The 13,232-nt window shown below is 39.6% G+C and overlaps 2 protein-coding genes across 2 annotated transcripts; both read right to left on the minus strand.

The window, feature by feature from the left end:
- Positions 1 to 1,228: 1,228 nt before the first annotated feature.
- On the minus strand, positions 1,229 to 7,315 carry LOC101313105. Its single transcript, XM_004296195.1, has 13 exons — positions 7,065 to 7,315; positions 6,356 to 6,770; positions 5,626 to 6,280; positions 5,230 to 5,270; positions 4,627 to 4,695; positions 4,326 to 4,426; positions 4,124 to 4,202; positions 3,775 to 3,873; positions 3,581 to 3,649; positions 3,406 to 3,455; positions 3,236 to 3,317; positions 2,727 to 2,821; positions 1,229 to 2,273 (listed from the first exon to the last, which is right to left on the minus strand). Exons 1-13 carry the CDS (start codon positions 7,313 to 7,315, stop codon positions 2,147 to 2,149), a joined length of 2,133 nt encoding a protein of 710 aa, XP_004296243.1. The 3' UTR covers positions 1,229 to 2,146.
- A 519-nt stretch (positions 7,316 to 7,834) lies between these two features.
- On the minus strand, positions 7,835 to 12,900 carry LOC101306611 (phytochrome B-like). The gene is made up of 4 exons (XM_004295029.1): positions 10,815 to 12,900; positions 9,544 to 10,351; positions 8,997 to 9,290; positions 7,835 to 8,537 (listed from the first exon to the last, which is right to left on the minus strand). Exons 1-4 carry the CDS (start codon positions 12,898 to 12,900, stop codon positions 8,315 to 8,317), a joined length of 3,411 nt encoding a protein of 1,136 aa, XP_004295077.1. The 3' UTR covers positions 7,835 to 8,314.
- Positions 12,901 to 13,232: the final 332 nt, after the last annotated feature.

Raw genomic sequence — 13,232 nt, forward strand, 5'->3', positions numbered from 1 at the left:
AATAATAAACAAAGAAACCAGTTAAGGAGAAAACAACAAAGTCTTTGAGAATATATGATCAAAATTTATAAGATTAAAAAAGTATATAAATAGAAAAAAAAAATACATAATATAAAGAAAGAGAGAATGGAGAAAACCCAAAACCACCTTTTGAAAAATGAGAAATTACATAGAGTTAACAGTGTTATTGACAACATGTGCTAAAAGTGTGCCGGCTTTTAAACGTCATATACCATTTTAATTGTTTTGAAACTTGGACCACCAAAATTAAGAGTGGATCATTTGTCATGTACTGTTCTTAAAATTTTCCCTTTGGAATAAACGACTTGTAAATGTCATTTTTTTTGTCACACTTTCGGATGTTACTAGTAACAATGTAGCGTCAAGTAGGTGGCTAGGAGGAAGAAACATTCACTCGGTCACGTATAAAAGCTAAAATCCTCCCGATTAGTCTCTTGAGTCTGTAGTCTTTAAGGAACACCATGTAATTTCGATTAAATAATAACAATATATAGGTGAAACAAAAGAGGTGCTCATTTTAGTTGAGAATTTAGGTTAATCTGCCTTACAAAACTAAAGCAATCGAAACAGAACTAAAGCAAATCTAACGTACATCTCACGTCGAATTGGTAAGAGGCTTAGGACGTGTTTATTTTTTTAATACGAATGAAATGATCGAGGGTAATCAAATTCTCGTGTTTAGTAACGCACAAATAAATCAGAATGATTCCGGGTACAAATACATATGCATTTATTAAGACGAGAATTGATCAGATTGTCCTATAGATCACACCTCCTTATCAGAAATCGATTGTTGAATACTCACAATTTTGATTACGGTGGCAAGGCAGATGAGTTTAAAAATCAACCATCCGAAATAGGTACCAATTAATTTTTTTCTCTCATTCCACATTTTCCGATTTATGATCATTTACGTATTATTAGTGTGAAAATCTCATAACAAGTTTGAGTCCTGCTATGCTAGTTGAAGTTAACTCCAAGGTTCTCTTGTGGCCAGGGGTGTGTAAGCTTTCAGAAAGTCTTTTAAGAAAACAGTCTGCTCTTGAATTAAAAAAAAAAAAAAAAAACAAACTCTGAAACAAAATGAAAACAAAAAGATCTGAGATTTCTTGAAGCGAAAGAATAATCTTTTCTCAATTATTTCACAATAGATGATAAGTATAAATTATAGTTCTTCCAGGATAAAAGGATCAGCTTTGAATAAAAAATTGGTGGGAGGCTTGGTGTTCCGTGATGCATACACAGCAGGGATCCAGGATGTGTTGAATCCGACCAAGTGAGAACCATATTCTAATGAGATATTTATATCTTACATCAACTTCAGCAACTGCTCTATATTTTCAAGTGCATACACTCAGCACCTAGTCTAGTCCACACAAAGAGACATTTACATTGGGAACCTGTTACAAACTTCTGTTTTTTTTAAGGTAGAACAAAATATAAACAGAGTATTCTAATATGTTCACCAAAACTATCCTGCCTAGTAAGTTAGCTTTTTTACCAAGAACTTACCCGTCTTCAATGCTATCCAGATCAACGTCCTGTATAATCTTCAAATTTTGCTTCTCACAAACAGTCCAAAAGTGAGTTAGTAAAGCATACTTTGTTCTGATATATGTACACCAATATTCCGACCTAGCAAAACATTGTTTCTCATCTAGTCTCGGACTCTAAGAGCTTGCAGCAGTTCTGGACTGGGAATCTTCAGAAAGCCGAAAGCTTGAATAACCTGGCAGTCTATATTCACCTTCTTATTTGCTGTCAAGAGAGCCTGCGTGATTCCCATTTTGGTCGAAGACTGAAATAGGGAACTTGTTCGTGTCTGAGCCTCCAACGGTGTTGTGCAAGACAATCATGAAGTTTTGTTATAGCATCTGGACCTTTGAGTTGACAGCAACTGCCAAAGACCTCCCTACCAACATTTTTCCAATCAACGGCTCCACCAGTGAATTTCCCACCGGTGGTGTTCCACTCTAAGCAACATGTGTTATTTTTTGACTTGGGCTGCTAAGTAAAATAAAGGATCATAATTTACAATACCAGATGGAAGTATCTGAGGGTGGCTGCTTCATCTGCCAATGTGGCAAATGAATTAATGAAGACCAATGAACAAAAACATGGCCCGTTACGATTCTTTTCTGGTGCTCTCACTAGAGGCGGAACGCACTGCTTTGAACTGGAGATTATATTGTTTATGCAACACTCTAAGCTTTTCAAGCAGTTTTAGAAATGTAGGCCGGCAAGCTGGATCACTGATGAGAAGGAAAAATAAAGATTATAATCACAGACACCACAGCTTAAAAAAGAAAAAAGAAGAAGATGAAATTGGGTGTCACCGCCTCCATATATAGGATCCAATTAACACATAAAACTACCTTCAATGAAAAATAAAAATAGAAAACTCAAGAGTATGAATCATTTGACAACAATAAAATAGTCCTAGCATCAATCCATTATAATTCTTAAGCAATTAATATGACCATCTGAAGTTCATAAATTTTATAAAAGCCTAATTATTCATACTTTGCAGCGATGAAAAGTCCTACTATGCTAAATCTGGTTAGAGCGGCAAGCCAGTGAACAAGAAAAATAATGATCGAAGGAATGTTTTTAGCATCTTGACCAACTACCTAGACAGTATTCTGGATCTTAAACTAAACTGTTGGACCAACTAAAACAAAATCAAGTAAGCACAGAAAGAATACCTGTGCCAGCAACTCTCAATTATAGAAGCCCACTTTGGGTCCACATCTATTGGGATCTCCAGTCTTTGGTTCATGAATCCAACAGCTCCAATCACCTGCACGTCATAGAAAAATTATTGTTTCATATGCACACAACATGAAACCAAGAAATGCCTCCAAGAAATGGAATGTTTAAAAGATACTGCCTAGATCCGGTCATAATGCTTAAATGTCCTACCATTAGTCTTATGACTCTTATCTCATCTAGCATCATACTCGCGTGTAGATAAATCCGGTTTAGTTGCATAAATCGCGTGAACAACAAAGAGCAATCAGAAAAAACTGCACTTCAATATCAATTCTCGCAAGTGATATTCGACAACTGTTTTATTTTGGTTTTCAGTTAACATTGCTCTAATCCCATGAATAATGCAAAATAATTAACTAGCTCATATCTTAGTTTATAGAAATGTTGTGACATCTTTCTGTTTTGCATTGTGACAGAATATAGGTTCAAAAGAAGATATTACCTGCATTGGGTTTAGATTATCCCAAGGAATCTTCTCAGTAGCAAGCTCCCATAATATCACCCCGTAGCTATATATGTCAGACCTATATACCGAAATATCCTTAGAAATTGATGTAAGTCTGGCTGAGAGAAACAGAGGACACTAAATCCAGAAGAGCAATTAGAGCATACTTCTCATCTGAGGGTTCATTACGTAAATATTCTGGTGCCATCCATTGAGGCTACAGAGAAAATACAAGAGATCATGAAGTCAGAATATCCAAATGCAAACTCATATAGTAACTTTTGGACTGATTAATTTAGTACAATTAGGAAAGAAGGTTGCAGCGAATGCCAGTTATAGTACCGTTCCCCTGCCACTCTTGTTGATAAGAAAAGTTTCGTGCTTAAGACGTGAAAGACCAAAATCGCCAACCTGATGATAACATCAGACGGATCACTTCTGAACTTGATACAGAACCAGAAGGGGATAAAAACAAATTGGACAACAACAAATGAAATCGAAGGCCTTAAGAAAAAGAACCAATAAATGTGGCAGACCTTGACAGTCCAGTTCTTATCAACTAGGAGATTTGAAGACTTCAAGTCTCGATGAATGATTGGTGGGTTGAAATGATGAAGATAATTCATGCCCCATGCCTGTGGATTGATTAAACAACAATCTATTCGGTAAGCACAAAAAATAAAAAATTAAAGCAAGTGATAAATTTAACATAGAGGCCCATTTGAACACAAATTTATTCGGCCGAAAAGGTAGTATGAATCGTGCAGCATAACCACCCAAGAACCAACAACATTACATTGGAAAACAATATCAATGATATGAAATAAACATTTAATCATTTTTCATCTTTGTTTTGTTTGAGAAGGGAGGGAGATCAATACTCACTATATCCATAGCCATATTAACACGTCGTCTCCAGTCTAGTTTTGATGGTTTCCTCTGTAGTATTTGAAACAAACTGCCACTAAGTGGAGAGAATATTGGGTTGAGATTAGGGAAAGAAGTAGTTTAACTACAGTAAGAAACATGTATCAGAGTATGGGTAACACAGACTGAAGAGCTTCAGAACGGGAAGTTGAAAACAGACCGTGGTAGGAACTCTGTGACAATGCAGAGACGCTGAGGTGAAGTCACAGCTCCCATGAAGAGCAAAACATTTGGATGTCGAAGCCTTTTCATAAGAGATACCTACGTAGACAAAATCATATGGTGAAATTATACACAGAATTAAAAAATGATAAAGTTAAAAAAAGAGAGTAAAAGGGAATCGTATAGGCACATTCTAACAGTGTAATATGGGATGACAAAATATATATCTAACTTTGTAGTCAAAATCTCATATGCTTCCAAAATAGAAAGTACAGACAAATTAACAAAGAATAGCTCACCTCTTGTCTGAAGGAAAGTAACATATCATCTGAATATTCTAGCTTGGAGAATACCTTAATGGCAACATCCTGTAAGAGCAAAGATATAATGCAACCGATAACTCATTCCAACATTAAAGTTATATAAGCTGATAGAAACTTTCATGGTTCTCCCCACTTCCCTAAGTTTAAAGACTACTAAAACAGACATTGACCATAATTGTTTTTTTTTTTGTGTGAGAAGGACCATAATTGTTAGACTTGTTTACATGATAACAAGTATTATTAAACTGTACTACAAACATGCATAATTAGACATTGAGTTCGACGTTTGGCATTTCATCCAATTGTATACCGTATGAAACCAAAGGTCTAACAAGAGAGTTTAAGAGTATTATTTTCTGAGTAAGTCTTACTTCATGAATTTTTAACTTGATGTTTCTTCATAGATCGTACTGAAATTATCCCTCAATATCGCTTATTAGATGTGAATCACTTGAACATTTAACTAAACTAGAGGAAAGAGAGAAAGAACATATATCCCTCAATATCACTTTTGTTGCTTATTAGATGTGAATCACTTGAACATTTAACTAAACTAGAGGAAAGAGAGAAAGAACATACCGATCCTTCCCACTGACCATGGTACACAGTTCCACATGAACCTACAGAGGAGGGGAGCAGCAAACAGATCTCAGAAGGAAATCCACCGAGAAATAGCATAAGCTCACAAGTGAACCGAACACAAGCACAAGAACATATAATTGTGAGGTTGAGATGATCAAGTCTAAAATACGAAAAATAATGGCAGTTAGATCAATATTATGGTCACCATGTACGTCTCTTGACCAGTGTTAATAGGCTATTCAAACAGCATTTGTCTGAGAAAGATCTATTCATTGGAAGATTCATTTTTATCACCTTTTGCGGTTCAGTCATTTATAGCTTTCTTAGCAGCAAGTAAACAGTTTGTAGAAAACAACAATACTTCCCCAGCATGTTCCTGCAAAATATTATTACCTTGCCCAATCTGTGCTCCAATTATCATGTCTTCCCAAAAGATTTCATAATCCAAGCAGTCAGTGTCCACATCCACCATAGTCAAAGCACTACTGCTGGCACTTTTAAGGCTGATGGTAGGGCTTATGGTGTTAATATCAAATGGAGAGGTCCACGATCCTAGAGACTCATCATTTTTACATGTTGGTCGATTACTTCCGCTCACCTGAATTTCTGGATTTGAAACACAATAACTCTTCTGAGGAACACCAACATTGACTTGATCATTATGAAACCGGGGCCAAACAAAACCACTGGCCCTAGCCACTGAACCATCTCGCTCATTTCCTTTCCAAGGCCATGCTATCCCTTTCTTACTAATCCATGCTTCTGCCTTTGAAACTATTATCTTGTGAATCGAAGATTTTTCTTCATTCTCACTGTCAGAATCTATAGAGGGTTCTCGGAGAGGGTGGCTCTCAACATGGTTAAATATTGGGGATGTAGTTTCTAAAGTTGTGCTAGTCTCACTTGCAATACCATCCTCCTTATTGGCAGATGCCACAGAGTCTGAACCATAAAACTGATGATGACTATCAACAGTCTCACCTGTGGAATCCATGCTGTTTTCTCTTGCCTGAATTTTTGACTTGACTTTGTTACTCACCCTCGATGCCTGTTTCATGTTTATAACAATCACGACACACAGGCACATTACAAATAAGAGGAATATGAAAACAATAAGACTAACCAAGTTTGTTAGTTTTGATGAAATTGCTTTCCGCAGAGGCTGCTGAGGATCAACACCAAGTTTAGTTGTAACACTGGCCCCTTGAGTGCTGGAGCTTAAATCTTGTTGTGGCTGTTTCTCAGCTGTCATTGGAAACCTCATGTCGCGAAAGGCCTGAGCATCAGCACATGTAGAAACAAGCCCAATTATATTCCCAGAATCATCATAGAATGGACTATTTGTTACAATAATTGTAAACCTCTCCCCGCATTTTTTCTTTACAGGGAACATCCCAGTCCATCTCTCCCCGTGGTTGACACGGTGGACTATATTATATGCTGCACCACGGTCCCTGATATCTACTACCAGCTTAATGGAACAATGTCCGATGGCCTCTTCCGCAGAATATCCAAACAGCTTTTCGGCACTTCTATTCCTGCAAATTTGAGTCTTCTCAATTGCACCAAACTTCAAAGACCGAAATCTCTATAACAAAATCTCATACACACATGTCATCCCTAAGGTTTCAACATTACTCTTACTAAGTTGGTCATAATCAATCTCTTTCTATTTCCCAATTCAAATAAAGCACCCTATAATCCACAAAACCTCTCCAAAAAAAAATATCAAAATCAATTCATGCTAGCAAAACGATATTACAAAACTCACCCAGATAACAATCTTCAGTAAATAAATAAACTCAAGAGTTTGATGGAGGTGAGCTACTCACCAGTAGATTATACGATCATGAGGATCCATAACATGCACAGACTGCCCAAGTGACTCCAATATGTTGAGATATTGCCGGTCACTGAAATTAAAACTCGACGGCAGCCGACCGGCACCGCCTCTTGTTCTGGTGATCCGGCGGCGGGGGCGGTTAAGTTGGGACATGTCATGCTGGAGGCGGGCGTGATCCTCTTCCAGCATTTCGATCTTCTTCAGCAGCTCCAACTCTGCTAGTGGAGTGAAACTGTCCATTTAAGATATGAACAAGGTTGGTCTAGAATTGTGGGGAAGCTCTCTTGAGCTCTGTGTAACGTAATGGTGAAGTAAGGTGTTAAAACTGCTGCTGCTGCTACCCAAGGCGGTGCCACAAGTTGCATCTAAATAAGGGTAACAAGACAGATGACATATTTTCTGCTCAGACTTGTCTTCAAGTGAAAAGGACAAAACAGTGTGTGAAATCCTCGTGTACTTAATCCTGCGATAAATAGTGGGATTTAAATCCCTATCCGTTCTTAATTCTTAATGACTTGCAGAGGAAGCGTTTTGACATGACCGCGTTCAGGAAATCTAACAAAAACGGAATAAGGATCAGGATTTCATGAAGCAAAGGAGTAAGCTTTGCTGATAAATATTGACGGGTACGTTCTAGAAATTCCAGAATAAAGAAAAGGTGTGAGGCTTGGTGTTCCGTTATACAACACAGCAGGGATCCAGGATACATTTCTGACCAAGGGAGAACCATATTTTAATCAGATATTTATATCATGCATCAAATTCAGAAACTGCTTTTTTATTTTCAAAGACCAAAACCTGGGACCCTAGTTTATTACACAGAAGAAGAAATTTACACTGGGAGCCTGTTACAAACAGAAGTATTTAGGTAGAATGAATTGTGGAGCAGATAGATGTGGATCCAAACCACAGGTCTCACTGTCACAAATACCAGAGAGCCATGTTGTATTTTTGGAAGCACAGTTATCTCAGATGCACCCGCTTGCTCTTTTTCAATGAATAACACACAGCAGCAAACCAACTCAATAATATGTTTACTGTGTTAGTGATATCTTAATATATTGCTGATATGAACTGTTGCTGGCAGCAGCAACCCCCAATAACTCGATAAACTGGGTAGAATTGGGGTTTTCTGATGTGTTGAGTGCCGTCAAAAAGAATCAGGGGTGGCTAGTATGAGGAGCAGTTTGTTCTGGTATAAGGAGCATTTCTAGTCGAGACTATAAAGTGAGCAAGTGTTTACCTAGTCAACACTCTTTTCAGTATCTGAGGCATAGGAAGCTCAAGAATAACTAAGAAGTAACATCTCTCTGATTCTCTGATATATTGGACGTCTCCACCCATGAGCTTTAAAATCTTCCTGCACATGCTCAGTCCTAGGCCCTCCTGAGTCAGCCATTGACTACTATGGAACATGTCTTGAACTAATTGAGGGGGAAGACCTTCACCAGGGCATACCAACCTTCATCATAAAGCACCGTATTGGTACTAGTCAGTTACATATCTAAAAACTTATAAATGCATTGTCATTGATGCGAGTGCATTCAAACAAAACAAAGCCAAGTGATGATTGTGTAACACAAGAGACATGATTTACCTAGTTAAACTTTGCCACCAAAAAAAATAAAAATTAGGATCCATAAGTGCCAAACAGAACACTGCACTACCAACCTAAAATCACCCAACCAAGTTATTCAAAAAACACTAAGGAGGTTACTGGCTATGATCATTGCAGCAGCGATTTATTAAACCATATGGATTTGAACAACATGTTCACAGCCCAACCTAGCCTAGCTTCCTGTTAAGGTTCAAGTCCAATCCTCAAGACACCAGGCAAAGTCAAGTTGGTTACATAACTTCATTATGTTGAGTTCAACAACATACAATTATAATATCAAAACATAGACAGAAGCCAAAATACCTGAATTCCGTATGAACCATAGAGTGTCCATCAGAAATTGTAGTCAAGATTGGACGAACATGAATCTCCACCCAGCCTTCATCAGATGGTGCATAACGTACCATATTCAATAAGAAATCAGCCAAGACCTGTTGAATTCTCACTTGATCACCATAAACAGCTAGTGTTTTGACTTCTTCAGGAATATCCCGAATCAATTGTAAATTTCTTTCCCTCAGCAATAACATTACTTGGCTAACAACAGCATTTATGACACTTCCAAGTAAAAAATCTTCCTTCTCAAGCTCCAAAGAACTGATTCAAAAAACGAAAGAAGATAAAAGAAACTTAATCATGTGATCATGTCCCTGAATATGAAAAAAATTTAAAGGTGAAATGATATTGTAATACACTACAAGGTGATAGGAATCAGTGTGCAATCAATATAAAATGAATAATCTTTGGGGCCTCACAAGCAAGTAAACTTATTTTAGCCCTCACCCCACAACCACATGCACGCACTGAAACTATCCTGCCTAGTAAATTAGCTTTTTTACCAAAAACTTACCCATCTTCGATGCTAGCCAAATCAACGTCCTTTATAATCTTCAAAATTTGTTTTTCACAAGCAGCACTAGTCTCAAGGAACTGCTTTTGATCTTCACTCAGCTCTGTACCCCCCAAAAGTGAGTTAGTGAAGCGTATACCACTTAGTGGGCTTTTTATTTCCTGACACATGTATGCCAATTCTTTCATCCTAGCGAAACATTGCTTCTCCTGTTGTCTCTGGACCCTAAGAGCCTGCTGCAGTTCTGGACTGGGAATCTGCAAAAAGCAGAAAGCTCCAATAACCTGGCCGTCTACATTCACCCTCCTATTTGCTGTCAAGAGAGCTTGCACATACTTCCCATTCCGGTCAAAGAATGAAAAAGGAAACTTGTCGGTGTCTGAGCCTCCAATAGCATTGTGCAAGACAATCATGAATTTTGTTATAGCATCTGGACCCTTGAGCCGACAGCAACTGCCAAAGACCTCCCCAACCAACATTTTTCCAATCATATCTCCACGGCTCCACCCAGTGAGTGTTTCCATGGCATTGTTCCACTCCGAGCAACATGTGTTATCATCCGAAGCAAATATGGGCGGGATCAAAGGATTGGGACTGTGAACAATGGCTTTGTAATCACCTTGTATGTTAATGAATTTGTCCATTACCACTTTTTGACCAGTAACATCTTGACCAACAAAGCAAACTCCCACAATATTATTAGTGTAATCCTTGCTAGAGCAAGCATTTACCACCACAAAAACAGGCTTGTTGTCATGCTCTGGGCCAAATGTCCTCAGTTTTATCTCTACATTTTTATCTTCTTCTCCTGCAGTTTTATTCAACACCAGTTGATTACTCACCCAATTCTGTTAAAGATAGAAGTTGATTATTCAACACCAGACTATGAAAATTGCAATACTAATTCAAAAAAGTCTAAAATATTTACATGTGCACAGAAAATCAAATCAATTAGAAGGTATCTATGCAACGACTGAAGCCACCATCATTAACGATGCACTTGAAGTAAGCCAACTTATTGTTTGAATTTTCTCTGTGACATGGATTTTTAAGAAAATTTTTACAGTCACCTTTGAAGAATTTGAATGCATAACTTTTATCCCGACAACTTTGGCAACGAACTAACCCTTTTGTCTTGAAAATGGTAGAACTACCCAAGGTTAAATTTGTGTTTTTATTGGAATAGATAATAAAGTGGTAAAGAACGTCACAACACCCCACTATTAAAAAATTTGAATCAAGCAGCAAAAAATACATTAGATAAAAGATACCTCTTAAAGCGTGGATGAGAAGTTTGTCAACAATTTCTTCAGATTCTTTGTAAATGAGATCATGAACTAAGGACTTCCCTGTAGCCTCCTCCACTGAGAGCCCTGTCAGCTCTGCAATCTTTGCATTCCACCCATTTATACGCCCATTAACATCTACAGCAAATATGGGAGCAGTTGCAGTCTCTATCAATCTAACCATTTCTCTTGCTACCGAGCTGAGCTCATCAATCCCTTGAATCTCTAGATCCCCATGCCGGTTCTCTGTAACAGCCTTTAAATTGTTTGTCTCAGCATCCTTAAACGAGTCTCGCAAAATAATTTGCAAGGAATGGATGGCATCCATTTCTGCATTGTCCCATGGCAAACTACGGCTTTTAACCACTTCCAAAAACGCCTTGAATGAAGAACGTGGATGCATCCTCTGCCCATCATCCTTGTCCTCAGGATGATGCTTTGCTCCACCCCATTTCACCTCTTTTGCGGTGTGGGATCGAAACCAGAACAGAAAGTCCCTTTTAGTAATATAAGCAGCAGCCATCCCGCAGACAGCATCACCAAGTGAGGCAGCTCCAGGGTACCCCGCATCACCCAAACTGTCAGTGCTTAAGCCTGTTGAAGTCCCATGTGAAGACAACAACCACTCAACAATGTCCTTGATCTGCGCTTCAGTAGGTGTGACACCTACTGGATAGTACTTGTCTTGGTAGTAGAGTGCTGCCCCATCACACTTGACAAGATCCATGATACTAGGACTCTGAGTAACAATCCCAGTCGGGGTATCACGAAGAAGCATATCACACAAGAGCGTCTGTGTCCTCAAAACATGCTTCTCCAACAACTGTGCAGCCAACTGCAATTCCATATTCAACTGGAGACCAAAAGCCTGCATCAGAAACTCACAAGCATAGCGCAGAGGAAACGGAATGCACCTCGCAGAAGTGTGATGGCAAACAACCAACCCCCATAGCCTCATCGAGCTCCTCCCACCAATAGCCTCATCATCATTTCCATTAATAATAACCGCCAACGCCAGCGACGCAATTGACCCCATATTAGCCATGTACTGCGAATGACAACCATGAGGCGCACGCAGCGTTGATCCAACCAAGCACAAAGGCTGCATAAGCCCCTCATCCTGTATAACCTGCACCGGCGTGGCATGACAATCCACAATCATTCTCACCCTATTCTGCTTGAACAAAAACCTGGACGCCTGCGGTATATCAGTAGCCGGATAATGCAGCCCAAGATAAGGCTCCAAATCCGCCCTCTTACTCTCCGCCAACACCTCCCCATGCTCATCCTCATGAAACTTATACACCATAACTCTATCATACCCCGTAAGCTCCCTAACACTCTCCACCACAGTGTCACACAGCAGCTTAATATCCCCACCAGGCAACGACTGCAGCTTCGATATCGCCCTCACCGCAAGCTTCTGAGACTGCACTGCCCCGGCAATCGACAGCGCCGGGTCCTCAGTCCTCGCAGGCTCCAAATCAATCACAACCCCAACATCAATCCTATGCAATATAGCATAAAACGGCTTCCCGGAAATCTTCGAGTGAATCCAAATTGGATTCAATAGCGTAATCTCTCTCGCAGCGAAGGCCTTCTCCAGCAAGGTGGAGCTCGACGGCGAGAACAGCGTCCTGACGTCGGTGCCGACCGTCAGAATCTCGCGGCGTTCCATCACCGGGACAGACTGGGGCATCAAGTCGAGAAGGTCCCGGGCGTTCTCGCTGTAAGCAATGACGGCGAAGGTGGACTCGTCGACGGCGACAGTGCAGCCGAAGGGCTGGATATGGCCGCCTCTCTGGATTTTGGACAAGTAGGCGGTGATTTGCTGCTCCGGGACGGAATCTTTGGTGGTTCTCATACTCTGAGAGTAGTCGAATGACTTACCGGACTCCGACTGCTCGAACACGGCGTGCAGCCGCGCGTCGACGGTGTACTGCGCCACCGCTTTGCTCACCGACTCCGCGGCTGCTGTGCTAGTGTGATTGTTCTGCTGCTGCCCAGCCGAACGGAAATTGCTGGTGCCTGAAGACGACTGTGCCGCCGCCTTGCCGCTTGCTGAAGCCATTATTTCTTACTGGGTCTTATGAATTTGTGAGCATGAAGAAGGAAATGAGGAAACTCGGAATAAGGTTGATCGGAGAAGTGGGTTTGGCTTTGGGTTGGGATTGTGAGAGTGATGTTGGATTTTCTTTTTTATAATTTTGTTGGATTCAGTGGAAGAAGTAGTGGTACCGGGATTTGGGAAAGGAGAATGACTCTCTTTCTTTTTTTTCTTCTTCTTCTTTTGTGTCTGATTTTATTACATTGAGTTGGTTTTTTGTATTATTAGGATTTTATTACTGTTTTATTGGATTTTGGGTTTTTTTATTATTAGTTGTGGCTGTGGACATTGACAGA

This window comes from Fragaria vesca, linkage group LG3 (genome assembly GCF_000184155.1).
Source record: "Fragaria vesca subsp. vesca linkage group LG3, FraVesHawaii_1.0, whole genome shotgun sequence".
Taxonomy (NCBI): Eukaryota; Viridiplantae; Streptophyta; class Magnoliopsida; order Rosales; family Rosaceae; genus Fragaria; species Fragaria vesca.

Coding starts and splice junctions, on each gene's coding strand:
- LOC101313105 (XM_004296195.1), bottom strand. CDS start 7,315: ATGGACAGTTTCACTCCACTAGCAGAGTTGGAGCTGCTGAAGAAGATC. Junction 4,427..4,626: donor TACTTTCCTTCAGACAAGAG/GTGAGCTATTCT, acceptor TTGTCTACGTAG/GTATCTCTTATGAAAAGGCT. Junction 3,874..4,123: donor TTAATATGGCTATGGATATA/GTGAGTATTGAT, acceptor ATCAATCCACAG/GCATGGGGCATGAATTATCT.
- LOC101306611 (XM_004295029.1), bottom strand. CDS start 12,900: ATGGCTTCAGCAAGCGGCAAGGCGGCGGCACAGTCGTCTTCAGGCACC. Junction 10,352..10,814: donor TCTCATCCACGCTTTAAGAG/GTATCTTTTATC, acceptor ATAAAACTGCAG/GAGAAGAAGATAAAAATGTA. Junction 9,291..9,543: donor TTGGCTAGCATCGAAGATGG/GTAAGTTTTTGG, acceptor TTTTTGAATCAG/TTCTTTGGAGCTTGAGAAGG.